The 25,763-nt window shown below is 39.5% G+C and overlaps 1 protein-coding gene across 1 annotated transcript; it reads right to left on the reverse strand.

Moving 5' to 3' along the window:
• Positions 1-1,002: 1,002 nt before the first annotated feature.
• slc1a3a (solute carrier family 1 member 3a) lies at positions 1,003-14,752 on the reverse strand. The gene is made up of 10 exons (XM_051421639.1): positions 14,592-14,752; positions 13,765-14,095; positions 12,307-12,444; positions 6,164-6,368; positions 5,888-5,930; positions 5,175-5,443; positions 4,848-5,081; positions 4,361-4,555; positions 3,744-3,878; positions 1,003-3,058 (listed from the first exon to the last, which is right to left on the reverse strand). Exons 2-10 carry the CDS (start codon positions 13,946-13,948, stop codon positions 2,851-2,853), a joined length of 1,611 nt encoding a protein of 536 aa, XP_051277599.1. The 5' UTR covers positions 13,949-14,095; positions 14,592-14,752; the 3' UTR covers positions 1,003-2,850.
• Between the last annotated feature and the right edge of the window lie 11,011 nt (positions 14,753-25,763).

Here is a 25,763-nt window from a genome sequence, read left to right on the forward strand (position 1 = left end):
ATTACCATTCAGTGTGTTATGGTGATTGTTATTGATGCATTAACATAATAGGCAGCAGTTTAATGTTGTGGCAGGTTAAATTGGAGGTAATTGTGACTAGTTACTGTCACTACAGTTTAATCTATAAGTATACTATTTTAAAGGTGGGTTTTTTTTTATAAAATCTTAATTAAAAAGTAATTAGTAACTATCTGACATATTAATGCAGTGGACTTAAAAGTACAAATTGGAGTGTAGTGTTTATAAAGTACCATACAATTGAAATAAGTAAAGTACAAAATTGTATTTAAGGGTAATTCTTTAATAAATGTCCTTTTCACCACTATATGCATGCATGTGTGTCGTCTGTACATTCATCAATACTTTTATGTCAAAAAAATTATCAGATCCCATCCTGAGGGACTATATTTTTTTCTGTATAGAGTTTATAATTAAAGGATTAAATGAGACATGACAATAAGTAAATAAGAACTTAATTGATAAAATGTTTAATGTGTAAAATCTTAACACAAGAAAGGTATCCAACTGTTCAGGATTATTGCATGTTGCAAAAGTTAGGTACATTTGCCAAATTTACAGTCTATTTTTAAAAATGTTTTGAGGGAACTCAAATCACTGTTTGACCTCAAGGTGTCAGCATTGGCATTTGTTAAATATGATGTTTGGTAGAGAGGCGCTTGTATGAAGGGTTCCTGGTTTGGAGCACAAATTCCAGCTAAGGACAACCAGGGTTGGTAGAGGAAATGGAGAAGTGTTTCCCCCTGCAGCACCAACAACCACCTTAAGCAAGAGACAGCCTCCACCTACACTCACCGTTCAGAATCTTTACACATTACATCCCTCTGGGCGGCTCCCGGGCAGATACTCCCTAATGCCGTCAAATAGGTATGTGCAAACTAGTTAAACCAGGATTTAAAACATTTAAAGACATCTACTTGTTCCACATGTTAGGTTACACATATATTTTGGCTTATCATGATAAACTGATAAATACACAAACACTGATTTTTTTTAATTTTTATTTTATTCAAAAAATCCATGCAAGATAAAAATTACAACTATTGTTCAGTCGTGTGTGTCTGTGTGTGTGTATGTGTGTGCACTCACATGTGACATATCAAGAGAGACACCAGCAACTGTAAACAAAGGAACTAGTCCATTTCCTCAAGTGTGTAAAGGAAAACATTTTGTCCTTTTAAATCACCCAGTTTTGCATTTGTAAAGGAACTAGAGGGATTGTTAGTTGGTCATTAGGTTCGATAAGAGCATGGTTACAGCATCTTTACATACGCAATCCTCAAGTAACCCTTTACAATTTAAATCTACAATTAATGTACACATTTATCTACATTTCTCTATACAAGTACGGTATATTGAGAAGAATCTTCTATACAAAGCAGTTTCTATGTAAATGTTACATTTGTTATATATCGATACAAATGCAAAACAGTACTTACAAATTAACGCTAGCTAAAATAAAAGATGGGGAATTAAGTGAAATCCATGACTTTACAACATGCATCCATATTAAATCAAATAGAATAAATGTTAGATTTTATTATCTAAAGAAAGGTCAGTTGAGAATAGACAAGACTTAGTATAGTCCAGCAAAATTTCAATATGATATACCCCTTACTATCACTTTACTAATTTAATATAAAACAAATATTTCATACTGACACTTAAATGTTTCAACCAAATAGTTTTAGTTCCATGTTAGAGGACCTGCGTAAGAGACTCACACACACCATTAGAGTTAATTAATCAGAAATAACATCATGACTATCTTCCTATTGAAACATTGATGTATTATTGTGTGGGTTAGCGATTTGTTTGGATGGGTGGGTATGATTTAATGAAACTGTATAGAAATTTGGAATATTTTTAGTTCTTTTTTTTGGTTGAAATATGATGGCTTAAAATTCTGATTGGATGAAGATTCAAATTCTCAGCAGAGCAAATTTTCAGATGAAAACGTGGCTGAGTGGGTTTTTGGTTTATCACTTTAATGATTGTAATAGTTGGTTTAAGGGCTGGATAGTTGCCAAGATGTTCTGACAGCTATGTTTGCCTTACAATTGCACTCACTTGTTTAGATAATTAGGGGACAAAAGTGTGTGTACCTTAAGGTAAATGACATCATGCATTCATTCAGTTGAAATCTGTACACCAAATCATAGAAAATAAAGCCAGGAATCTCTGTACAGAAGTTTGTAAATAGAAAGCCCTTTTTCCCCCAAAGAAGTTGGCCTGGTCACCCCAGTGTATGTGCATGATATCCAACAGTTTTCACCTCAGGCTCAGATTTTTACTACCATTTCACTTACATGAGCCACATAGAAACAAAACAAAAGCAACAACTTTAAAGCCAGAAAGGCGTCTGTGCAAGTATGGGCTGTAATCTGCTGCGGTGTGTTAAGACTCACAGCAATACTGGCCTCTAGTGGGTGAGATTAGTCATCACAGTTCTGAGAGAAGTTGGATATGGCATGCAGAGCATTGACCACCAGGGACTAGAGTAGTTCATTCTCACTGTAATAGTAAACAGCTGCCATCCTATGGCAGATAGGTATAGTACTCTTAGGAAGCATCACAGCACAAACCCTTAGAGAAACAATGCAACAGTGAACCATTTCAAGTGTGCAGTATGTCAGGAAAGCCCACACCAGACCTCAAACATTAGTGGAACTTATCTTGGCTGAAAAATATTCTAGCTGTAGATCAATTTAATTTGAACCCTTCACTCTTGTAAGAGGAAGGTTTGCAAATTAAGAAGAGATTATTTGAGAACGTGGTTCAATGCAGCGCAATGGTTTTCCTAAGAATGTATGCAATGTCAGACTCTGGCCACTACATCTTGGTCTCGCTGTGAGGAGGCCTTTCGTTCTCATACTCATTCTCCTGGGAGATGAGCTGGTACGGCTTCTTGTTTGCCTCCTCCACCACTGAGTTTCCAACCTCAGGGTCCTTTTTCCGCAGCTCGTGACGAGACAGGTGTTCCACAATACCTGCACCAATGGAGTCTCCAAGGACATTGGTGGTGGTGCGCAATCGGTCCCTGAGGAAAGACAGAGAACGGGTGAGGACAGGAGGCAGGGAGTAGGAAGAGAAGACAAGATAGAACATAACATGACAAGGCAAAACAAAATAAGACAAGATGAAACAAGAGACTAATAGACAAAAAAAGAGGACAAAACAAGCCAAAAAAGACAGGTGAAGAGCCGACAAAAGACTGAAGAAGACACAAGTACGATAAATTAATCAGTTCCATCGAATACACTTTAAATTGAATTCACCTGGACTATCTGTAAATGTGTGTACATAAAAATTATCATTAGAAAACTGAAGGCATATTTTTAATCGCCTCAGGCACTCCACAAACCACATGAAACAAAGCCAGTACATTGGAGGAAGTAAGACGTCGCGCTGGGATTGGCTGCCAACTGAATAAAAACCAGATGGATCGAGGGACATGGAATGTGAAGGGAGTGTCTCTGGAAGCTGTCCTGTAATCCACTCAAGAGTATATGGCACACCAATGTTTTAACCCCATAAAACCTCCCTCTGGCTGGAACTTGCTTGGATTCATACCACAGTATAGTTTATTTCCTCATGATTAAACCGTCTTCATTCCCTCTCTATAGCCAACATGTTTGTACACGGTGCTCGTGCTACTGGAGGAAAAATAGACCTTTACCTTTTAACTGAATGGCTTTCTAAGATGTCTTATTGTCAATACTTACAGGAACCAATCAACTGCAATGATGAGGCTGATGTCATCAGTGGGCAGGCCTACAGATGTTAGCACTATCACCATGGTGACCAGGCCTGCCTGAGGGATGCCAGCTGCTCCAATACTGGCTGCTGTGGCTGTGATACTGATGGGGAAACGTGCAAAAAAGGCAAATATGAATTGTCTACAAATCCATCAATACAGTGCAACTGTGACAGACATGTCCCAGCATTGACCTCTCCATCATTCCTTGGTAATAGCATTGAAGAGGGTCACTTGAATTCATTCCTGTGGCAGAAACACTATCGCCCATCTCTCCCTATTCAAAAAGTGGTGGTTAGCAAGTCATGTAACCTGTGGTTTTGAGGCTTGGACATGCTTCTCTTGGGTTCAGTAGTTCTTCTTGCCATAATGAAAGACAAATGTAATAGAAATATTCTGTTGTACATCCAAAACTGTGGCAACTCTCAGAGAGGGTGAGTTTACTGAATCAAATGCTTTTGAATCCATGTACCATGTTGAATTAGATGATACAACTATAACACTAAAAAATACTGAATGAACTACATTATTAATGGATTTTTAAAAAGCTAAAGTTAAAATGCAAGTGTACTGTGTGTCACATACCTGATGGTGAGAATCTGTCCGAAGTTGAGTTCATAATCATTGACCTGGGCGATGAAGATGGCTGCGAGGGCCTCATATAAAGCTGTGCCATCCATGTTTATGGTGGCACCGACAGGGAGCACAAAACGGGTCACTCGCTTGTCCACCTTGTTGTTTTCCTCCAGGCATTTGAAAGTGATGGGCAATGTGGCAGAACTGAGAGAAGAAAGAGAGAGAGAGCATGAAAAAACAGCAAAGTAGAGAAAAGGTCTCTTGGAAAATACAGTAAGTTGGTGAATTGCTGTGACCACTTTAACAGAATTATTATTGATAATGATTGTTACATTTTGTCTGCTTGTTTGTTCTCTGTGCTGTTTCTCAAGCAGTGAGGCAATTAAATTTTACTCCCCTGTACACTACAGTATTGTATATGAGAGAATGATAATAAATTCTACCTTGACCTTGACCTGTCTTGTCAGTCTGTGATATTTCGAACCCAATCACATACCTAGAGGATGTTCCGAGGGCAGTGATAAGTGCCTGCAACAGCCCAGCGATGAAAACGAAGGGGTTCTTCCTGGTGACAAGGAAGTAGAGTGTTGGCAGGACAATGATGGCGTGGATGAGGAGGCCGCAGATGACTGTAACTGTGTACATTCCCAGCTGGCCGCCCATGGATGTAATGTCATCCATCTCCACGATCTTACCAGCAATCAGGAACAGGATACCAATAGGGGCATACCTGAGGACAGATGAGTGCTACTGTGAATTTGTTCTTGAAAGATCCAACACTTCAGTCTACTCTATCCAATCATCCATCCCTCTTTGTACTCACCACATGATTATGGCGACCAGCCTCATAATGGCTTCATTGAGACAGTCGAAGAAGTCCTTGAGGGGTTGTCCCTGTTCCCTCATGCTCCCGATGATCAGCCCAAAGCATATGGAGAACACCACCAGGCCGAGAGCATTGACTCCATTAACCGACCCTGGCACTGGGATCATCTCCTCCCGGGATATCTCCTGGCTGCCATTGAGTGTGAATATCGAGTCATTCACTGTCATCGTCACATGGACTACTCTCTTGGCATACTGCGTCTTGAACTGGGTTTAAAAAAAAATAAAGAGGGCAGGTTAAATGATGATTGATCCCTGGGACAATAATGTTTTATATATACTTTTATATAATACTTTCAAGAATTTTATTTCAAGAATAAAATGTGAAATTCGGGTTTGTTGTTGATAGAAATAACCTCTCAAGTGATTTTTATATAGATGGAAATATAGACTTGATTTAATATGAAATGTATTTCTAGTGTAATAGAGGTCTTTAGTAAGTACCTGAAAGTCCACAGTAATGACAAAGGCAACAAGACCATACAAAAGCAAAAACATTTAAAAGAAACCCTGCACTGTGGAGAGGCTTTTAAACAATGCTAAATGTGCACTCAGGTACTGATGATGATACGCTGTAGTAAGATAATTAAGAAATAAAACATATAATGTAATTGCAGGACAAGGAAATAGGCAGGATGTGGTGAGAGTTACCTGTTTGGTGCAAGCCTCCACAAGGTTAGGGGGAAACATGTTTCTAGAAAACAGAACACAAGAAAAACATTTATGTTAGGAATAACAAATTACTTACAAATGACAAATAGGCCTGCACGTTACTAAAAGAAAAATAATCAAACTACATGCAGTGTATACAATATTAGGTCTGATAAATGAATGAGGGATGATGAATTGTTGTTGACAGAATTAATGTACTGGAGTGCTCTTGTGAGTGTTTGGTTATTCAGTGTGCATAAATGTGTTTGCACATACCTGATAAGGTCCAGAAAGGCATCAGCTGGGCTGATCTGCTCTATCTGTGGCGCCTTGGCGAACTCATCCTTCGATCCTTTTCCAGGGTGAATAATGAGCACCATGACGATACCGATGAACACAGCAATGACAGTAGTGGTGGTATAGTAGACCACTGCCCTCATACCCATTTTACCAGAAGCCCGGCTGTCCAGAGCAGCCATACCTGAGAAGGACATATCATGTACGTTAATGTATATCACCACAACAGAGTTTATCCTCCAGTTTCTGTATTTATACACTGGTACCTTCACTCTTACTCTTATTATCAGAAGTTTGGATGGTCTTTCATGCTGTAGGAATTCCCAACAGTTCCTGTAGAGGGAGCAGCAGTGCTGCAAGCAGCTCCATGCCATCTTGTAAATTAGCCACATTGTCAGTCACTGAGCAGTGTATGGTTTAATTAATTCATTAATTTTTTCACCGACAGCCAGTTTCATTCATTCATTTCAATTACACACAACTAGCTTTCAGTGAAAATTTTGTTAAATTCAATAATCTCATAATTAAGTTAATAAAATGTGTTGTTGTTTCTGTATATGATAAAAAAACATCCCTATCGTCATGCTGCACCATGACCTCAGAGTTTGCATAGTGTCATCTGCATCTGTCCCATTGAGTTAGCCTGGGAAAAAGTACTGTAATTACAGCTGGAATACACCCATCTGGATTATCTGCCCAACTATCTGTGACAACAAAGAGCGGCAAGAAACACAATCTCACTCTGACCTTTACTAGTGGAAAAACAGCACCTACTGTACAGCACCCAGGGGGTAGATCTACTATGCATCATCTGTTTACATCCTGTATATTCATATACAGATGATTCAAAATTATAACTGCAGGGGCTACATGTTTCACCCCAAAGCAGAGTTGGCATCATTCAAACAGCTGTCTTTTATTTGATCATACAACAGAGCTGTGTGTCCTCAAGTGTGACGTTAGTCTGTTGTGTACACAAAGAGCAGACAGACATGTCAGTTACAAATTAACAGTCTGACCTCAACTGAATCTTTGTGTCATGAAGAAAAACATACAACAAAGATGGGCGGCTGTGGCTCAGAGGCAGAGCGGAAGGTTGTGGGTTCGATCCCCAGCTCCTGGTGCCACATGTCGAAGTATCCTTGAGCAAGATACTGAAGATACTGAACCCCAAATTACTCCCGATGCCTGGTGAATGTGAATGAATGTTAGTCTCTGTTCGATGGACTTGGCCATCTCTGTGTGAATGTGTGTGAAAGGGTGAATGTGGCACGTAGTGTAAAAGCGCTTTGAGTGGTCGGAAGACTAGAAAGGCGCTATACAAGTACAGGTCCATTTACCAAAGATGTATGTGTATTCTGATATGAAAACTGTATGTGCTGGGATATCAAGCCAAAGCATATAAAGTGTCAGGGACAATACAACACAGAATGATGTTAGCCTCTATAGAAAAAATGTGTTGCAGCATAATTCATAACAACCACATGATAATCAAGTTACAAATAAATCATTTGCTACCTTACTCTCAGTGGAAGGCTGGATATTGTTTAACTGTATAACCTAAAAGAAGAATTCATAAATCACTGCAGGAGCCTGAGGTATAAACCGTCCTCCACAGCTCTAATAGCATTAAACAGACTTTGTAGGGATAATGGAGGTAAAAAAAAGCACATCCATTGGAAACAGGCAAGCTGCCTTGGATAGGCATGACAGCAGAGTTGTATTTTCAATGTGTCAGGTCCTATTATGGCCATTATCTTCATTCAGATCTGTACAGGGCAAAGCAGGATTTGTGTGATGGGAGATGTATGTGTTCCTTTCATATGTGGCACTTTGACACCCTGCGTACCATGGGCATGGGCGTACCTACTGCCCCTGCTTTGGCCCTCTCCGTCCCTCTTGTCTCAACATGCCCGGGACTTAGGCTTTTATACAATTTCTTTTGATCCTCTTTCTCCCCTCCTCATCCTTCCCCTCCCTCATTCTCTTCTCCCAAATTCTTCACCTCCTCTCTCTACCACCCCTCCATCACCACTTGTTTCAGGGTGCCCCCTCGTACCCCTCCCTTCCTCTCCCACCCGACCCTCCTGGCCTCCCTCCTCTCTTTTTCTTGCACGCTGATCTTATTGCTGCAATCCTCTTTCATTGCCACTCTTTTCCTCCAAACCACCCCCCTTCTCCTGCTCTCCTCCTATTCCTTTTCTGACAGCCCTGGGAAAACTTGTTGACTTAGTTAGACCCGCACGCACACAATGATCCCCAGCTTGTTGTCCAGGCAACAGCGGACGCAGCCTCACCAATTCCATCCTTTCAAAAGAACTAAGATTGAAGGAGCGCAAGGAGAATGACTTTCTTTCTCATATGGGGAATGTTCATCCAACACAAAGAAGTAGGTCTATTTTAGGGAGGGGGGAAGTTGAAGCGCAGGACATAGCAACTGCAAGAGGTCTGCCCACAGGGCAATTAACATCCACTGACGCCGGCCAAAGATTGACTCCACAGTTCTAGCAAGACTTTGACTGAAGGCCTGCAGTCAGAAAGTTTTTCCACACCTCAGTCCGTGGAGCTTAATAGATTTTACTGAATTAATCTGTTTTGATAATTAATTTTCATTTGTTTGTTGTTGTTGATTTCCTGGCAATTTGAATGCCTCACCTTGGGCTCTAGGATGTTGTGATCTAAATGTTTCCAGTTTTCAGACATTTTATAGAAAATACAGTTAATTGAATAATCAAGATAAGTCTGTAATGACAATAATTGTCAATGCCCTGCAGTTGCAGTATAGCACAGATAAACAGATTAGTGAAGGCCCTTATAAATCAGCAGTGGTGAAAAGGTTCAGCTAAGCAATTGAATGTGATGGGAGATTTTTTAGCTCAGAATTTACAAAATATTTTGTTGTTTTTTTGTTTGCAGTTTCCTATAACAATCCTTTCATGTTTGATTGTTTGTTTGAGTGCCATTATATTTAAATTCTTTATATACATGTTCTCCCTTTTGTGCACAAGACAGTGCTTTACTGGACTCATGAAAAAGATTTGCCATTCTTTGTAAGTTGCTATGGTGAAAAATAAAGACATGACATATTCTCATGAGTCTAGTTTTGAAATACTTGCACTTGGAAGACTTTATACTTCTACTCTACATTTCAGGGAATTATGGTATTTTTGCTGTAGTTTCTCACAGATTCTCTAAAGGCTAGTCTTTATTTTAAATTCTGACACATTAGTAGTAAAATCATACTATATGATGCATTTTTGACTTCAACTAAAGTCCCAAGTGGACCACTTCCATGTAATATAGTGATTTAATACCACAAGGGAATATTAAAACAGAGGGAGAACTTGTACTTTTACTACCAGCTACTTACATACTTTCAATCCATGTTGACGTTTATTGTTTTTTATAACTTCATTATTTTATTTCTCCCTTTATGTTGCTACATTTATTTAACAAACTCACAAAGACTCATATTGTCTAGGTATTTACTATGAGCCTTCATCCTCCCTGACATTTTTTCCCCGTTCTTCCCCAGGTCCCAACCCCCTCTACATTTAAGCTCCCCTTCCAGCGACCTCTGCCATAATCATCCTCCTTTTCCTCTTTTTAATGTCCACATCCCCTCTCCCTGTCCAGCCCTTCTTGGCTCTATAAATACTTTGTGGTGGACTCTCAGCTCATTTAATGAAATGCCTGAAGACAATATGGATTTGCAGTAAACACATGTTGAGTGGTTACTTTGAAGTGTGTTTGTGTGCGTGAGATAGAAATAAATGTGGTTCTAGATGAGGAAGATCAGTGAGGACCCTACAGTTTTCCTCTGTCATTGAAACAAATAAGCCAGTTTCTCATAATCCTTGATCCTTAGTTTTGCTTTCCCTCATTTCCCTCATTTCTAGGGCCCCTCTGGACTCTGCTCAAACTTTCTGATTCCTACTTTAACCTCACTTTTAGACAGGGTCAAAATTCAGGGGTCCCTTTCAACTGGGACAACCCATTTCACATAAAGGCACAATTCATCCTTGAGAGCGTGACAGTTGGTTTGCACAAGGAGGGACCACGTGTTTGCAGAAAGTCATAGGAGCTCCGATGCTCTTATCCTCTAAAATGTGATTCTCAAAGTTGTGCTCAAAGGCATGTATATAAAGAAATCTGTGCTCTAGAAAGAGAGGTTCCAGCAATTACATTTAGGCTGCAGGACATCAGTTCTTATAGAAAAGTTGATGAATCCAGCCCACAACCTTTTTCCTCATGTGTGAAAAGTCAAAATCCCAAACTTTAAGCGTGCATTTTGGAATGCGTGTGTTTTGGTGAAGCAGTTGTTTGTCACAACCACATTTATAACCTCTGTTTAAATAAGAATAACAACAATAAAGCTTTATAGATGCATATCTTAAAACTTTGCAATGAAGAGAATAATGACACACTGTGATAGAGTGGGTTTAAGTGCAGGTTTAACGGTAAAGAGGATGCAGCAGCGTTCAGGCCGATGCAGATAAAGTCTGTTAAAAGTATCTTGTAGTAATATAGTAGTTGGCTTTATCTGGTCTAATGATGAGTTCATAGCAGATAACGTTGCATCTGATATCTTGAATATTGGCACATCCACACACACGAGAAAGGAGCTGTATTACAGATGACTTGGCTGCAGAACAGCACTCTTTGTTGGTTTCCACATGTTGTAGCTGTGGTCATGTGACATGATGTCAGAGGATGCTGATGTTACGCCCCGCTGCAGCACAAAGCAGGCTATTATCGGACAACAAGTCGCTGTCATCTCTTCAGTAGACTGGCTTTCTTGCCCTGTCAATCACTGCTCAGAGACTGGAGATTTGATCTCAGCATGTCCCGCCTACATACAGTCAGTCAGTACTGCTGACCAGTGTTTTTGGAAACACATGTTCCATAACTCTATCTGTACTTTTACTGACATAACAAGTACAGGCTCTGCTCAGTAACAGACCCACAGGCCTTTGCTTCTGGAAGAAAACATCCCTGCGTGTCTGAATGGGTTTATGAACCATATCAACAGTGACGAATTAACCACATCCCTGGATTAGAAGTGAAAACATCAGTGTCATATGTTTGTGTTTTTCTGAAATACAGCCACAAATACATGTGAGCTGCAGAAGTACGAGATGTACTCAACCAAAGTAATCCAGTCCACAAATTCTGAATTGCTTATTCAATTAAAACACAAGACTGCTCATGTTGTATTAAGATCAAGAACATTACAACATGGGTCAAGTATGTGATTGAGACCAGCACTGTACGTCGAAAACATATCTCTCTGTCTGTCTCTGTCTCTCTCTCGCGCTCATGAGGTCATCCTAACCCCATCCACCGCTGGGCCCAAAACTAACAAACAGCGTTGGCTGAACAAACAGATGGCTTACTCTGCCACTCATGAGGTACATGTCGGTCGGTGGAGCCACAAAACAACAAACAGCACCGTCAATGGCATGAACGTTTTACAATGAAAACACATGCTACCTGCAAAACATGTCAGTAAAATCTCACATAAACAGTCAAAGTGGTCCTGCTACTATGTGATTGTTGTACTGTACTTCCACTTCAGGATAGGAGAGATATGGTATTAGGGGACACAGTGGTAGAGAGTTGATGAGTTCTGTCTGGTCGGGTGGGGGTACTATTCCTACTGTCTACAGAGGAGCCATGCTGAGCGGGGAAGAGTGGTGATGTTTGATATAAATTTAGAATAAAAAAATGTCAAGCAGGCTTGACCTGTAAGTGAGTTATTTTAGATATATGAGGTACAACAGAACTAAAACAACTAACTAAAAATAGCCAATGACAACTGAACACTTGATTTACCGTCATTATGTCCTAATCATGTGGGAGTGCTGTGTGTAAGCCTTGTGTGTGTGCAACATTGTCACATCTATTTGTCATAAATATCAGTGACTAAAAGAAAAAGTTTATCAAAAATACTAAAGCGAAAATACCACAGTGTCAAAATATGTTTGACTGCTCAAAAGAATAAAAGAGTAAAAGGTGAATTGATTAATTAAGTGAATAAAAGTCGTGTACATCTTGGTGGGAGATGCACCTGCAGTCTTTGGTGTCCTGATGGCCCGAAAAAGAAGGCCTGACGTTCATACCTGTGATGAGACTGGAAACCAACAGGGGCAGCACAAGCATCTGAAGCATTCTCATCAGCAGTTCCCCAGGGAAAGAGAAGAACTTCACTTCACGGTAAGACATTTTATAAGGGCGCAGGGCAAATCCCAGGATAATGCCTGCAGTTATCAGAAAGAAAAGACAAAACTTTATCAGTCTTTTGTGTTAACCTGACTAGATGTTAAGAGGCATATCTATGGATGAAGATATACGTTTTACTTTACTTACCCAAAATATCATCTGAAAGCTTAAACATTATATCATATCACATGACTGACTTGCAGTCTCCCAAGTAATACAATATATTTTTACAAATAACATTCAGTGGATTACTATTTAAGAATGATGCATTAGAGGTGGGGCTGTACTGTTAAAGGTTAAAACACGTTATTTCATTATCATTGCTGGTAATACTTTTGTGCAATAATAAACATTTGCATTCGCTGGTATCTTGACAGGACCTGTCCTGGAATAGGAGCAGTTCAGATTCTTGTGCAATGATTGCAATTCAGTTTGTGACTAGTAATGTTCCCCCTTTTCATGCTGTGTTGAGAAATTTTATTTACAAATGTACGTGTCGATTACTTTTGGATACTCATCCCACTCTGACGCACCTGCCTCATGAAGTAGATGTGCTGAATTTTTGTGTCTATTATAGAAAACATTTAACCATAATGGCTTTAACTGAGTCTGCACAAAGTGATACAAGGCACTCCTCTTGTCTTTGGAAACATTGGGTTAAATGTCTGTATGTGTATGAATCACTCTGAACTGCAGTGATTTTATCACCATGTTGTTGTCCTAACCCTCTGAAATAAAGTTAAATTGAATTGAATTAAGTTTCATTATGTGCAGAGTTCTTTTCTTCAATGTCAGAAAAGTCTATTCACTCATTAAGCTGTTTGTCCACTGCAGCACTAATCCACCAGCAGGCCCAGGTGGCTGACCCAGCAGCCTGAAGCGAAGAATATGCCAGATTTAACAATCAATCAAATGTGTTTGTCGTGGCATGGTGTAACTCTAGCAGGGCTGAAGATGTGCAGGAGGTGGGTGGGCCTGGTTCACTTCCTACTGGGTAAGATTCAAAGGTTAATGGCAACAAGTCAAGGGTCAGGGGTCAGCTACAGCTCAGATCAGATAAAGGCCAGTCTGCTAAGTTCATCTGGGTTCCCTCTATTCTTTCACCCGGTGAGTTTGTTTCAATTCTTTTCCTTCTTCCGTCCTGCTACAGAGGTGTTAGTCACACCAGATTGATGGATTGTCGGGGCAATGCAGAAAATCTGGTGCCTTCTTCTTTACAAGTTTGAATAGACGGGCGGTCAAAGTGGTGATAGACGGAGAGGAAAGGAACAAACAAAGTCCTACGATCAACTAAATTACCTATAGAGTTCAATGTCTGAACAGTGACTTAAGTGAAACACATACATTTTCCCACTTACCAATAATGACAGCTGCGATGGTAAAGAGCACAAAGGCATTTCTTAAGAAGAATCCTTTCACATCATCCTTTGTGATGCTTTCCACTCTCTTTTTGGCCATCAGCGACCGGGATTGTATCCCGGCTCGGAGCTGGTGGAGACCACTCCGGGTCCTTTGTGGGTCCTCCCCGCAGCTCTGAGTCATAGCTGGAATCTTCCAACCTGTTATAAACGTGCAGGAACTTGAACTCCTTCAAGCTGTGATGGGAACACCATAAAGCCGTTGCTGATTCACTTGTCACCGGTTGCTCTTCTCCCCCTCTGTTACACCTCTCCTTTGGTTACAAGTGTCCTGATTGAGAGGAAAGGACATATTGGAAAGAGTTTGCATTATTTGAGCACAAAGAAACAAACTGTGCACTCTTAGTTCAGTCAGATAAGGGTTTATAATTTTGTAATTTTGTCTGTACAATATAGAGCACATACGAGGTGCATTAAATGATTGATTGTCTAATTCTGACCTCTTTGACTGGCATTGTCCCTGACATGCAGAAAATGTACAATGACAGTAATAATAATGCAACCCCGCCAAAAATGCATTGTAAAAACCAATCCGTCAACAAACAGCTGAGTGAGGAACTCATGTGTTGCAGCATTTAACTGTGAAGGCATGCAGACTTCCTCCTGTGTTCACTCGAGTAACTACAACACACGTGTACAGTTTGGGTCTAATGGTTATACTGATACTGATTCACAGATCTCTCTCACACACACACACAGACAGACACACACATACAATTGCAGACATATTAAATGGTAAAATACTAAGATAGAAGTTGTTTCTGTACCTTTAGATTTGAGCAATAAGTTCCTTTGGAGTAATGTCTCAGGGGAAAACTTCTGGATTTTAAGCTTGATCAGTGTGAGAGGGACAGAGGAACTCTTTGGCTGTGAGCTGGTTGGTGTGATCAACCAGCAATGAAGAGAAAGAGAAGAGGAAAAGAGGAGAGGGGAGGAGAAAGGAAAGGAGGGAGCAGCGGTGGGGACGAGGGAATAAAAGAGCCAGTGAGAGAATGGAGGCGGTGCTATAGTAGAAGAAAAAAAATAAAATAGTGTTAGTCACTCACAGTGTGGGCTTGTGGGGAGGTGAGGCGGGAACTAAAAAAGTGAAGTAATTTAGAGGAGGAGGGGGTGCTTTTCAGACAGAGGGGAGCTTGAGGAATAATGAGCTTTCTAAGCAGGAAAAAGAGAAAGAACCTTCTTGTTTTCTTCTTTCCCTCTCAGCCCTCCTTTCAAATGGTTTTTCACGCTTGATAAGTTCAGCCTGATTGGAGATTCCTGCTGAGAGTGAGTCAACAGAGAAATAAAAGTCCTCCATCCATCACAAAATATGGAAGTGGATTAGCCTTTCATACATTTATTTTGGCACATTTCCAGCAGACCTACTCATCAATCAATCTCAGTTTGCCTTTTTTTGCAGCATTTTAGCACATTACACATTGGCACCATATAAAGTCCACTTGGCCATCTTTCTTTCATGAAAGACTGTGGAGTCTTTAGTTTGTTAAGCTAAACAGAGTGGGTAAATATTTACCAAGTGCCAGTGGTACAACTGGTGATTTGGAGCTTTTTGGCTATGAAAAAAACTATCTGCGTAAACAGTCTGGAGGTTTTTGGCAAACGAGCTGACGACTGCGCTACTGGGACATGTGTGCCATAAAAACTCAATGTCTACCTAAGCTTTAGCACAGGAGACACAGTGGTTAGAAACTTAAACAGCTCCACGAAGGATGATGCAAACACAAGCACTCTGATGACCGGGAGTTTAGTTTGGCTGCAGAATTCAGGAATTCACAGTTTGGCATGTGCGGTGTGTTTAACGCGGAGGGTGTGTGTACGGAACTGTGTGTGTGAATGTGGGTGAATGTGTCTGAAACTAAAAGTGGGGGAGAGAGTAAGTGAGAGAGGCATGAGCTGAAGGCATCCTTTCTGACTCATTCCAAGGGAATCCGTGTTTGGCAGATATGTTGTGAAAGGCTTCAGCCGTCAGTCTACACACACAAACACACACACACACAAACACACACACACACACACACTGTACCTCATACTTCATATGATCTCAGTGAAATTACATAACCCCTGACTTTTTTTTGACTACTATAAGAAAGCATAAAAATTACTGTCAACAGGTTTTTAGACTGTTTTGAATTTATTATCCGTAGCTGCTCGTGCATGAGTGTGAGGGAGTGAAACATTTTTCCTCTTACCCAGAATTTGAAGTATCCAGCTAGATAGTTTGGATTTGCTGAGATCATGTCAACACAGTGATTAATTCAAAACACCAAACATTCAAATTGAGCCGTAATATGTTTTATATATTGACACAGTTACTCACAATAATCCACAGACCCAGTTTCTCCCATTTATAAATAGCTAGGAAAGAGAATTTGGAGAATCTGTTGGAAATTTAAAGTTTATTTTTTGTTCCTTTAAATCCAATAATTGTCAACACTACCCTTGATTGATTAATAGTAAAATGAAGAAACATAGGCTCACAGGCAAAGGCGGCAAGTCAAAGCGGAAGTAGGCGAAAATCCACAGATTAACAGTTACGAGGCAGGTCAAAGGTAAAGGCAGGCAGGTACAGATTTGAGTTCAGGTTCAGGTTCAGGTAGAAGACCAAAAGGCTGACTGATCTGCGGAGTTGCAGGCTGGGCAGCAGAGGCTATGTGGCACCAACATGAAGGTACCACCTGAAAATGGCAAGGCGAGACCCAGTAAAAGATGGCTGCTGGACATCAGGGTGGCTCCTCAACTGGTCCATCGAAGGCTCGTAGGGTTCAAGAGATACAGGATCAGGGGATCCAGGCTGAGGAGTTAGCAGACTGAGGTGTAGGCCATAGGTGGTTCGAGAAAGGTAGTTAGTCCTAAGAAAATCAGAGGGTGTCTGGTGGACAGAATGGTACTGACTACAAATAAATGCAGGGGGAAGTGGGAATGTGGCTGAAGGGAGGGACAGCGTGGCAGAATAAATAGGAAATAACTGAGAAATAACTGAGGTAGCCGTTGAGAAAAAACTTTGGTTATCCCGACATTTCCTCTAGTGCCACAATGAGGGCGACATCTGTTGTGTCAAGGGAAATATCTCAACTATTGGATGGATTACCATGAAATTTGGTACAGACCTTCATGTTTTCCACAGGGTGAACTGTAATAACTCATTAGATCTCAATTTCAATTTATCCAATGTATTGTGTTTATGACCAAATACCTCCAAAATGACTTTCCCAGCAGCCACAGCTGTACTTTGTGTTGACTGCAAATTAGCAAACGTTAGCATGGTAAAACACTAAACTAAGATGGTGAACATCAGCATGGTAGCATTGCCATTGTTAGCATTTTGCTCAAAGCATTGCTCTGCCAAAGTACAGCCTCACTGGCACTGACACAGGTGCCTATTAGAGTCAGGTTTACAGTTGGAGCATTCTCCAGAGATGAGACAGACTGTATGATCCTGTTTCTTAATGAAAAATGCTGTAATTTCTTGTTCTTTATAAAAAAAAACTAGCAAGCAGAAAACAAGAGAGCTAAAAGTGTAACCAAATGGACAATAGATAAAAGAAAAAGTCAAATGGCAATGGCAAATAGTTTACATAAATTTAAATTTAAATTTAAACCAGCTCTTTAAATTCGAAGACAATCGTGTATGAGCATACTGCAGATCAAGATGTTTGCAATCAGAGAGCAAATACTTGGAGCTGTGACTTTCAGACTGTAATCAGTATTCATGACATAATGGAGCAACAAAGAAAAGCACACAGTTGTTGCTCCTCTGAGATGCTTGAGTAACCATCATTAGCTTTGAACAAACAGGCAATTACAGGGAGACAGAATATGTACTGTTTCATGATCCTCCTCTGTCCTCCCCTGGGTCTCAGAAACACTGAACAGCCTCTCTCCACACTTCAGTGTTTAGGCGGAGTCTCTGGCTTATTAGTGCACCAGCCGGCTATCATTGTCAGTGGCTGCAAAACTCATTACATCACTATTGTTATGACATTTATTTAGCTGAAGAAAGACTGATGAAAAGACTATTAGTGTTATATTTGAACCATTCACATAGTGACTCTTTTGTCAAAATGTTAGTATTTGACAACCTGGGAATGAGACTCAGCAATCAACTATCTTACTCCAGAATGACTGACTCCACCTTTAAATTGCTTTTTAAATCATATATATCAAGAATCTTGATATCCTCTGCTGATGTACACTGTAATAACATTATTACATAAGTAGATATTTTTTTCCCTCAGTATAAGAATCCTGTGGGCTGGAAAATATATACTGCCTGGCAATTTATGTAGAGCTATATAATTTAATATAATCCAATACAACACAAATACATTGAGCATTTGAGTATAAAATCACATGTTGCTTTTTTGTTGACACCGTCAGAGAGGGGTCAATTCAATATGTTTATTATTTAAGTTGTGGTCAGTGGTGTTGTTGTACTGGACTGGATTATATTAAATTATATTTCTAATCCTTCTTTTTCCTAATTCTAATTTGGTTTCCCTTCTTTGTAAATGGGTTTTTGTGAACTATTAGAAACACCTCTTAATGTAACTAGACTACTGGCAAAACAACACACTCTAAATCATCCTGCATGAGCTACACTTGTAGCCATAAATAACAGCTGCATGTTGTTTAGGATCAAAGGAAACATTTTTAAAAGGAGATGTCTGCCCTACATCCTGAGATGTAGAAACACTCACTGGCTCTTCTTGTCTGCTTCTGTAAAGGGGATGGGAACAGAAACAGTACTGAACGGATAGCATTAAGGATGGTGTTAGTAACTGATATCACAGCACCAGTGTCAGTTATTAAGTCTTTAATAAATAAAAATACATTTCTGACTTATAAATCTTTGGAAGGTGCAAAGATTTCCAAACAAAATCACCTGAAAGTAGTTGATTAACTTCACTAACTATCCTTTATTTATCCTTAATCTGATTTGGTCAGTGGACATTGGTATGTGTGTGCGTGTGTGTGTCTGTTTTGTGTGATGCCAATACTGACAGGCCAAATCCCCTGCCTTTCCCATCATTAAACCGCAGCTCATCTGGAAAGCTTTAAATTGAGACCTCACAATTCCTCAACCTCACCGCAGCGACCCACATGGCATCCAAGACACAGCTATCCCAACAAGTAACAACAGACAACAGCCTCCTTTGTCTTCAGTGAGCAAAGCAAGGGATCGGCTGATGGGGTCAGCTTAGGAGCTGGACTAGTAAACTGAAGAAAGGAAAGAAAAAAAAAGAAAAAGAATCAGGGCTCCCGCCGTAAAACACACAGAAACAACAGAGGAACAGGTGAATGTGACACATTGCCATGGATGCTGGATAGAAAATATGTTGCCTTTAGACTGTGTTTGTGTGTATTCTTGTATTAATCACATCATGGGGGCTCACCTTACCATCTTTGGACAAAAAGCTGCTAGTCACCTCTGCACTCAATAAAGTGTATTGCTTATTGTGTGACATTTTTTCATTATTGTTAGGCATAGTGGTTATGGTTAAAATCCTTAGAAGAAGTATCCTTCTAATATATATAATCATTGATTTATATGGTGACGTTATTGGTTACAGAGATTCTACATGACGTTTTTTTTCCCCCTTTTAATCAGTTACTGTAAATTTTACTGCAACATCTTCCGTCTCTCACCCAGCCTACCCTAGATCAAACCACTTCCCTGCTCTTACATAAGAGTCTGTGAGTTTAGGAGATCACAGTGCCTCAAATACTGCTGTTAGAAGTCTGGTCTCAGTTCTGTTAAATAGATTACCGGAGGAATGTGGAACAAAATGGGTTTCTGTTTTTCCATCCCGATGTGACGATCTGTTCATTCATTGTTTGACCACAGGAGCCATGTGCCTTTAACAGTATCACATGTTCTGCTGGGATTGACTGTAAAGGTTTCAAAGTGGAGAATCACAGCAAGAGAGACATATTAGAAAGACAAATTTGGAAATTTGGGAATTTATTGTTTGTTTGACTTCCTGAAAGAGGAAATAGTGACTGGCTGCAGTTTTCTTTTGCAAGAAGGTGAAGGAAATGAGGCTAATAGTTTGTCAATTTCATCACCGCATCAACTATTTTACTACTACTGTAACTACAGTAAATGATGTCATCAGCAACCTATAGGTGTCACAAATTTTCCCTCACTCATACACACATGCACAAATACATACAAGTCATACCCTCAATCTCAGCACCACTGAGTGTGTGTAACTTTAGCTGGCCCAGGCTGCTCCACCAGGCCAGTCGTTTCAGATGGGAGTGGTCCACTCCCAGGGGAGTGATGTATCCAGGACAGGTTATAAGATCTGCAGTCTACAGTGGCCCTCTGGGGACACACAGAACTGGGGCCACATTGTTCGCCGGTGTTATTGTGCATGAGGGTTTCCCATGGATCAAATGTTAGAGACTTCAAACCCAGGGGTCTCAGCGCACTCGTAGCTGTTGTTCAATGAGCACGATGGGAGACGAGGCTGTTCACACACTGTTTCTCACTGATCTGAATAAGGCCACGCTGGACGTGGTCCCAGTGGCTTGTCGTCTAGATATGGAGAAGGAGTAGTGATGGTGGCAGGGAGTGAGGGGTAGAAGAGGAGATGCTAGACACATGGATAAGAATGACTGAAGACTTGAACTGAACTCTGATGAGATGGAGGCAGCGGAAGAGACAGGAGGAAGTCTAGACACTCAGTAACAGTAGCAGACTCAGAAGTAGAGTTTAATACACAGGAAAACAAACTTCCCCTGCTCACCAACAAGGAATCCCCTCTGTTCCACACCACTGATGTGATCGTGTTAAAAGCAAAATGAGGAACTTTTGAGAAGACTTTTCTAATCATCTCAATAGTTTAAACAAATTGTGCTTTCATGCATGGATGAGACCTTGGTCATTTGCTGTACCTTACATACATTTTATAGTGTGTCAGTCCCCAATGGTGAAGAGTACTCGAGTACTGCACACAAGTACAATTTTGAGGTACTTGCATTTTACTTGAGTAATTCGATTTACTTTATACTTCTACTCCACTAACGTTTGGATGGAAATAGTGTACTGTTCACTCCACTACATTCATCTGACAACTTTAGTGACTATTTACTTTGCAGATTCAAATCATAAATTAAAAAAAAGATGAACTAATAGCCCCATCTTTACCAGAAAAGTTAAAGTGGTGCTTGTGCATCAATTAACTATTAACTTAAATTGTATTATTTAAACAATATATAATATATGATTTTGAAATGGACAATATTTTTTTAAAATTATTTCTTAGTGCGTTTAACAGTTTACATTATATAAGGACTATAAAACATCATGGTGTGACCGCACTGCAGAATGTCTCTTTTACCTGTTCCCCAACTCATCCCCAACTCCTCAACCTAATCTCTGAATCTTCTGAAAAAAAACAAGAAAATAAGTTAAGAAACACTTAGACATGCAGAGCGTTACAGGGGCCACTGGCAGGAAACAAAAATAACCATTCCTGCATTATGCATGCATGAGCAAATGCACAAACTCCAAAGTCCACAGTGTCTGCACACTGCAAAACAGTAATATTATTCACAACACATTGACTCAAGTATAGGCATGCATGCATGTAGGCCTGAAGATCCTGGAAAATAGAAAAACAATACTAAGAAAAAAGAAAAAGAAGAGACAACATTACAGAATATGTGGACAAAAACCATCCAGAAGTAACCCTATTTGCAGGCATACAAATAGTAATACTTCAACAAAGTCAAAGACTTGGTCAGATTCGTTTGTTGTACAGCAAGAGTTCAGCCCAACATAAAAACTTTTTGTGCCACATTCATCAACAAAGTTAGGTGGCTGTTGCAAATACAACACATCTGTCAGAATCATCACTTATAGACAAAGTATATGCACCAGTGTACGATCAGACCTGCATCTCCAACATCCCTGGTAACCTTTAATATGTGCCCTATAAGGCTTAACAGGAGTCCAATAGAGTATTTTAACAATTTAGGTACAGATAGCCAACAGATACCTGGCTAATACTTTGGTGTTTCCCGTTCTGCATAACGACATATTTTAATACTAATACTTTTACTTGTAACAGAGTATTTACGGTAGTATTGCTACTTTTTATTTCAGAAAAAAATGTGAGTACGTCTCCCACCACTGCCAGTCTGTACCCTCTGCCTTGTTGTAGTGCTAGATGCTGATTGGTTGCTATATAAATACCTGATTGTCTTGCAATGTGTGCTGTTAATTACCTTAATGAGGTTCACCTGTGTCTTTGCAACAGGCTGTAAGTGAGTTTGCTGTCTTATCTTCTGTAAATTAAATGACTCCTCACCACTGGGCTCCACTCTGTCCTATTATCATAGCATCAGGCTTTGGTACGAGGTTTGAGTTTCCTAAATAATCAGCGCCCTGTGGTGCCAAGGGAAAAGACCAGAAACCTGACCGAGTCTTTGTTAAAGATGTTTTTGAGGCTCTCAAAGATTAAAATATGACACCCTCCTTGTTTTGTACTATAAACAAATGGTCGAAGAAGCTCATCTCTCCATAAATAAAAGATTAAAGTGATTAATAACAATAGAATAATGAAAGAGGAGACAATAGCATGAAGGAGAGACAGCTAGTATCTCATCTTAACAGTCTCAGGGGTCTAAACTCTCAGATGAATAACTGGAAGGATTTCTTTTCAGTTTTTGTATGATTATTGTTTTCCACTAATGAATCGCATGCCTTCATAGAAACATGATGGTATGAAGTCTAATTTAGAGTGTGAGTACAATAATCGGAAAAAGAATCAACACCATAATCACCATCATCATCAGCATCATGTGCAACTGTGTCAGTATACGTCATACTATGTTTATGCATTTAGTTGTCAAGTTATTTATAGTTGGAAGACATGAGAAACATTTGCGGAAGTACAGTTTTTATGAAGTGGTCCTCAGAGAAATTTGATTTACTTTCAGCTATATTTTTGTATTTAAAATGAGAAGCAGACATAAACTTGAAACTTAAGATTCTGGTAGAAATGCTAGCAAGGTGTTGCATTTGTTAATCATGCAGTTGGATCAACACCTCTTCTAAAACTAAACAAAAAGCTGAATATTATGACCTTAATTAAAGTAGGATTTATTGTGTGACTGTTGTATTAGACTGCATTAATTTTAGCTATGTGAACCTAATAAACTGTCAACTGAGCTTATATCTGCCTCATCTTTTCACAAACTTCCCTATGGTTTGCCTGCTGAGCTATAAGAACAAATTCATTACCTCCATCTAGTGGTGGCAGCTGTAAATTAAGAAACCCCACTCAACTGAGTGCAAACATTCCTGTTAATCAACAGTTTGCTTAACAGACAAGATAAAACAGTAACATAATTTTAAAGCCACTGGATAATAACAAAAACTGTATCATGCCAACTAATTTTTGAAAATCCCCTCCAGACTGTATTGTGTACAACATGTATACATAATCTGTTTGGAACAAGGGTGTGTTTCTGATTTGTTTCCTCAACCAAAAAAGCAGAATTTCCACATTAAAACCCTTAAAAATGCATCTACTCCTTCTACCTTATTAAAAATTACAGAATATGAATAATGCAAAATGTGTTAATTTCTAACTCTAGGAACAAGAAGATACACATAATTTGGAGCGGAGGAGAACTTCAGCTGAATAGAATATCTCCCACAAATCCTGATTTCACACATACACACTTCATATTTCTTCTCACAAGTCAAAGTCTTTCAGATCCAGTTAAACAGTGACCAATAGTGTGAATATGAGTGTATCTGTCTCTCTACCTGTCTGTGTGCAAGGTGTGAGATCCCACAGAGAGAATGACAAGACTCAGAACTGGAGCAGAATAATTATCTAAAAAAACATTTGATCAATATATATTCTACAGTAGACAAATGACTAAATCTCATTCACACAGATTTATCAATGAGAATACAGAGGATATCAGGCGTTAGGGTCTGAATGGTTATTACACTAATCCGGGAGAGAGAGAGAGAGAGAGAGAGAGAGAGAGAGAGAGAGAGAGAGAGAGAGAGCGAATGAGAGGGAGAGAGAGAGGAGGGGTTAATGTGAGAATGTAGGCTGACAGATGGCCACACTAAGCACCTGTCGATGCTGCCAGGTTTTATCTGTACTGTACTGTGACTGTTTGGATCAGGGCAATTAGCCGAGCACTGCAGAAACAAAGCGACGGAGACACAGAGAGGAGTAATGTAACAGACACCCAACACAGACACCAGAAAATGGACTACTCCTCTATACACTGAGCTGTGGATAGTACAAGATTGCTTTGCTTATTGAGAACTCTGAACAGATTTATAAACCCAGATGGAGTTGATGGACAATTTTCTGGAGGACTGGCCAGAATCTCTGGACATTTTTGGGTCACTTTGGATGAATGCACTGGGCTTGCCCAGAGCGGTTGAAGACTGGTCTGTCTGTCTGCGTCTTGTAGAACACCTGTGTCCGGATCTGCTGAGCCAGATGGACTTTCTATTGGAGCACCGAGCTGTGTGTGTCAACATACTGGGCCCTCTGTACGCTGACGACCCATATGTGTGGATGTTCCTCCGCAACTGAAATGGACTGATGTTTTTCTCTCTGTCTTCCTTTATTAATATGTTTAAATTTTGTTCGGTGGACAGCATTTAAACCATGAGGTACAGCAAAAGATCTCAATCACAATGTTTTTTTTTCTTTTTTTTTTTTGGGAGTGCAGAGTGTCCACTCAAGTTGCCTCTGCTTTAACAGGCAATGGACATTTGAGAGGTGACAGCATTGGTATCAGTTCACTACCCCTTACCCCATTATTTTAGAAAAATGTAAGTTAAAACAGCTCGGCTCAGCAGCCTCAACTTAGCTACATTTTTGACACACTGTACATTAATGTGTTCAGTGGATTTTTCATATTGAAGGGCTGAAAGGGCCGTGGACTGAATGGGAAGAGTTTCTAAAAGAAAAACTGTGTACAAGTGTGTGATTTGATTTAATTTGGTTTCATGTGACTGAATGTGCATCATGGCTAAAGCGGACATTCACTTTAAAACAATCATTTCTGGATGCTAATGATAACTGGAAGCCTTTGCAAATCAATTCAGCTTTTTATCCAAACTAAAAGTGTGTACTGTATGTTTTAGTGTGTAATGAAACATCATAATGAACGTCTGAAAAACTCTCTGCACAATTGTGTTGTATCTTTATTCAATGTGTGTTTGAATCTGAATGAGATAAGTAACTGAGACAATATTTGGTACCATTGCAATAAAATCTCACAATGGGATAAAATCTGCACACAATATGCTTCCACAGTTGATTAGAAACGTCCCCCTTGTCCTTCTCATATACTGTAACAGGTTTATAATGTGCAATATTTATGTCTGTAAAGAAAAGTCACATTTAGTTATTGAAACAAATGTAGTCAAATTGAGTTTTATTTATTTAGCCCAAAATCACAAATTTATCTGGGAGAGCTTGTCTGTACATGCGACACTGTCAAACCTTAAACCCTTGATCTGAATTAAATATACAACTTTTGGGATATAGCGCTTAATATTTGTATAAAATCACATTTCTTGCAGTGTTTTATGGCTAAAGAAAAATCTATAGTATAAATGCTAGGTTATAATCTCACCATTCTACTGTATGTGGGCTATTTTCTTCTTCTATTTCTATTTCTATAATTTCTACAGTGGTGGAGGAAGTATTCAGATCTTCTCTCAAATAAAAGTACTAGTAAAAAATAGAGTATTATACTATTATATTTTATTAGATTATTACGCATTAATGGAAAGCAGGACTTTAGTGTTGAAGATGGTTGAGCTCATTGTTTACTGTTTTGTATAGGACTGTGATTAATTTAATTATGGATTAATCTGCTGATTATTTTCTCCATTAATCGACTGATTGTTTTGTTTTTAAAAATTAGTGAGAAAATAGAGA

The sequence above is a fragment of the Dicentrarchus labrax genome, unplaced genomic scaffold (assembly GCF_905237075.1).
Source record: "Dicentrarchus labrax unplaced genomic scaffold, dlabrax2021, whole genome shotgun sequence".
NCBI classification, from domain to species: domain Eukaryota; kingdom Metazoa; phylum Chordata; class Actinopteri; family Moronidae; genus Dicentrarchus; species Dicentrarchus labrax.

What these genes read in the sequence shown, in the direction of transcription:
- slc1a3a (XM_051421639.1), bottom strand. Translation starts at nt 13,948, where the DNA reads ATGACTCAGAGCTGCGGGGAGGACCCACAAAGGACCCGGAGTGGTCTC. An exon ending in CATCGCAGCTGTCATTATTG is followed by an intron (nt 12,445 to 13,764) that starts GTAAGTGGGAAA and finishes TGATAACTGCAG; the next exon opens with GCATTATCCTGGGATTTGCC. An exon ending in ATTGCAGTTGATTGGTTCCT is followed by an intron (nt 3,059 to 3,743) that starts GTAAGTATTGAC and finishes GTCTTTCCTCAG; the next exon opens with GGACCGATTGCGCACCACCA.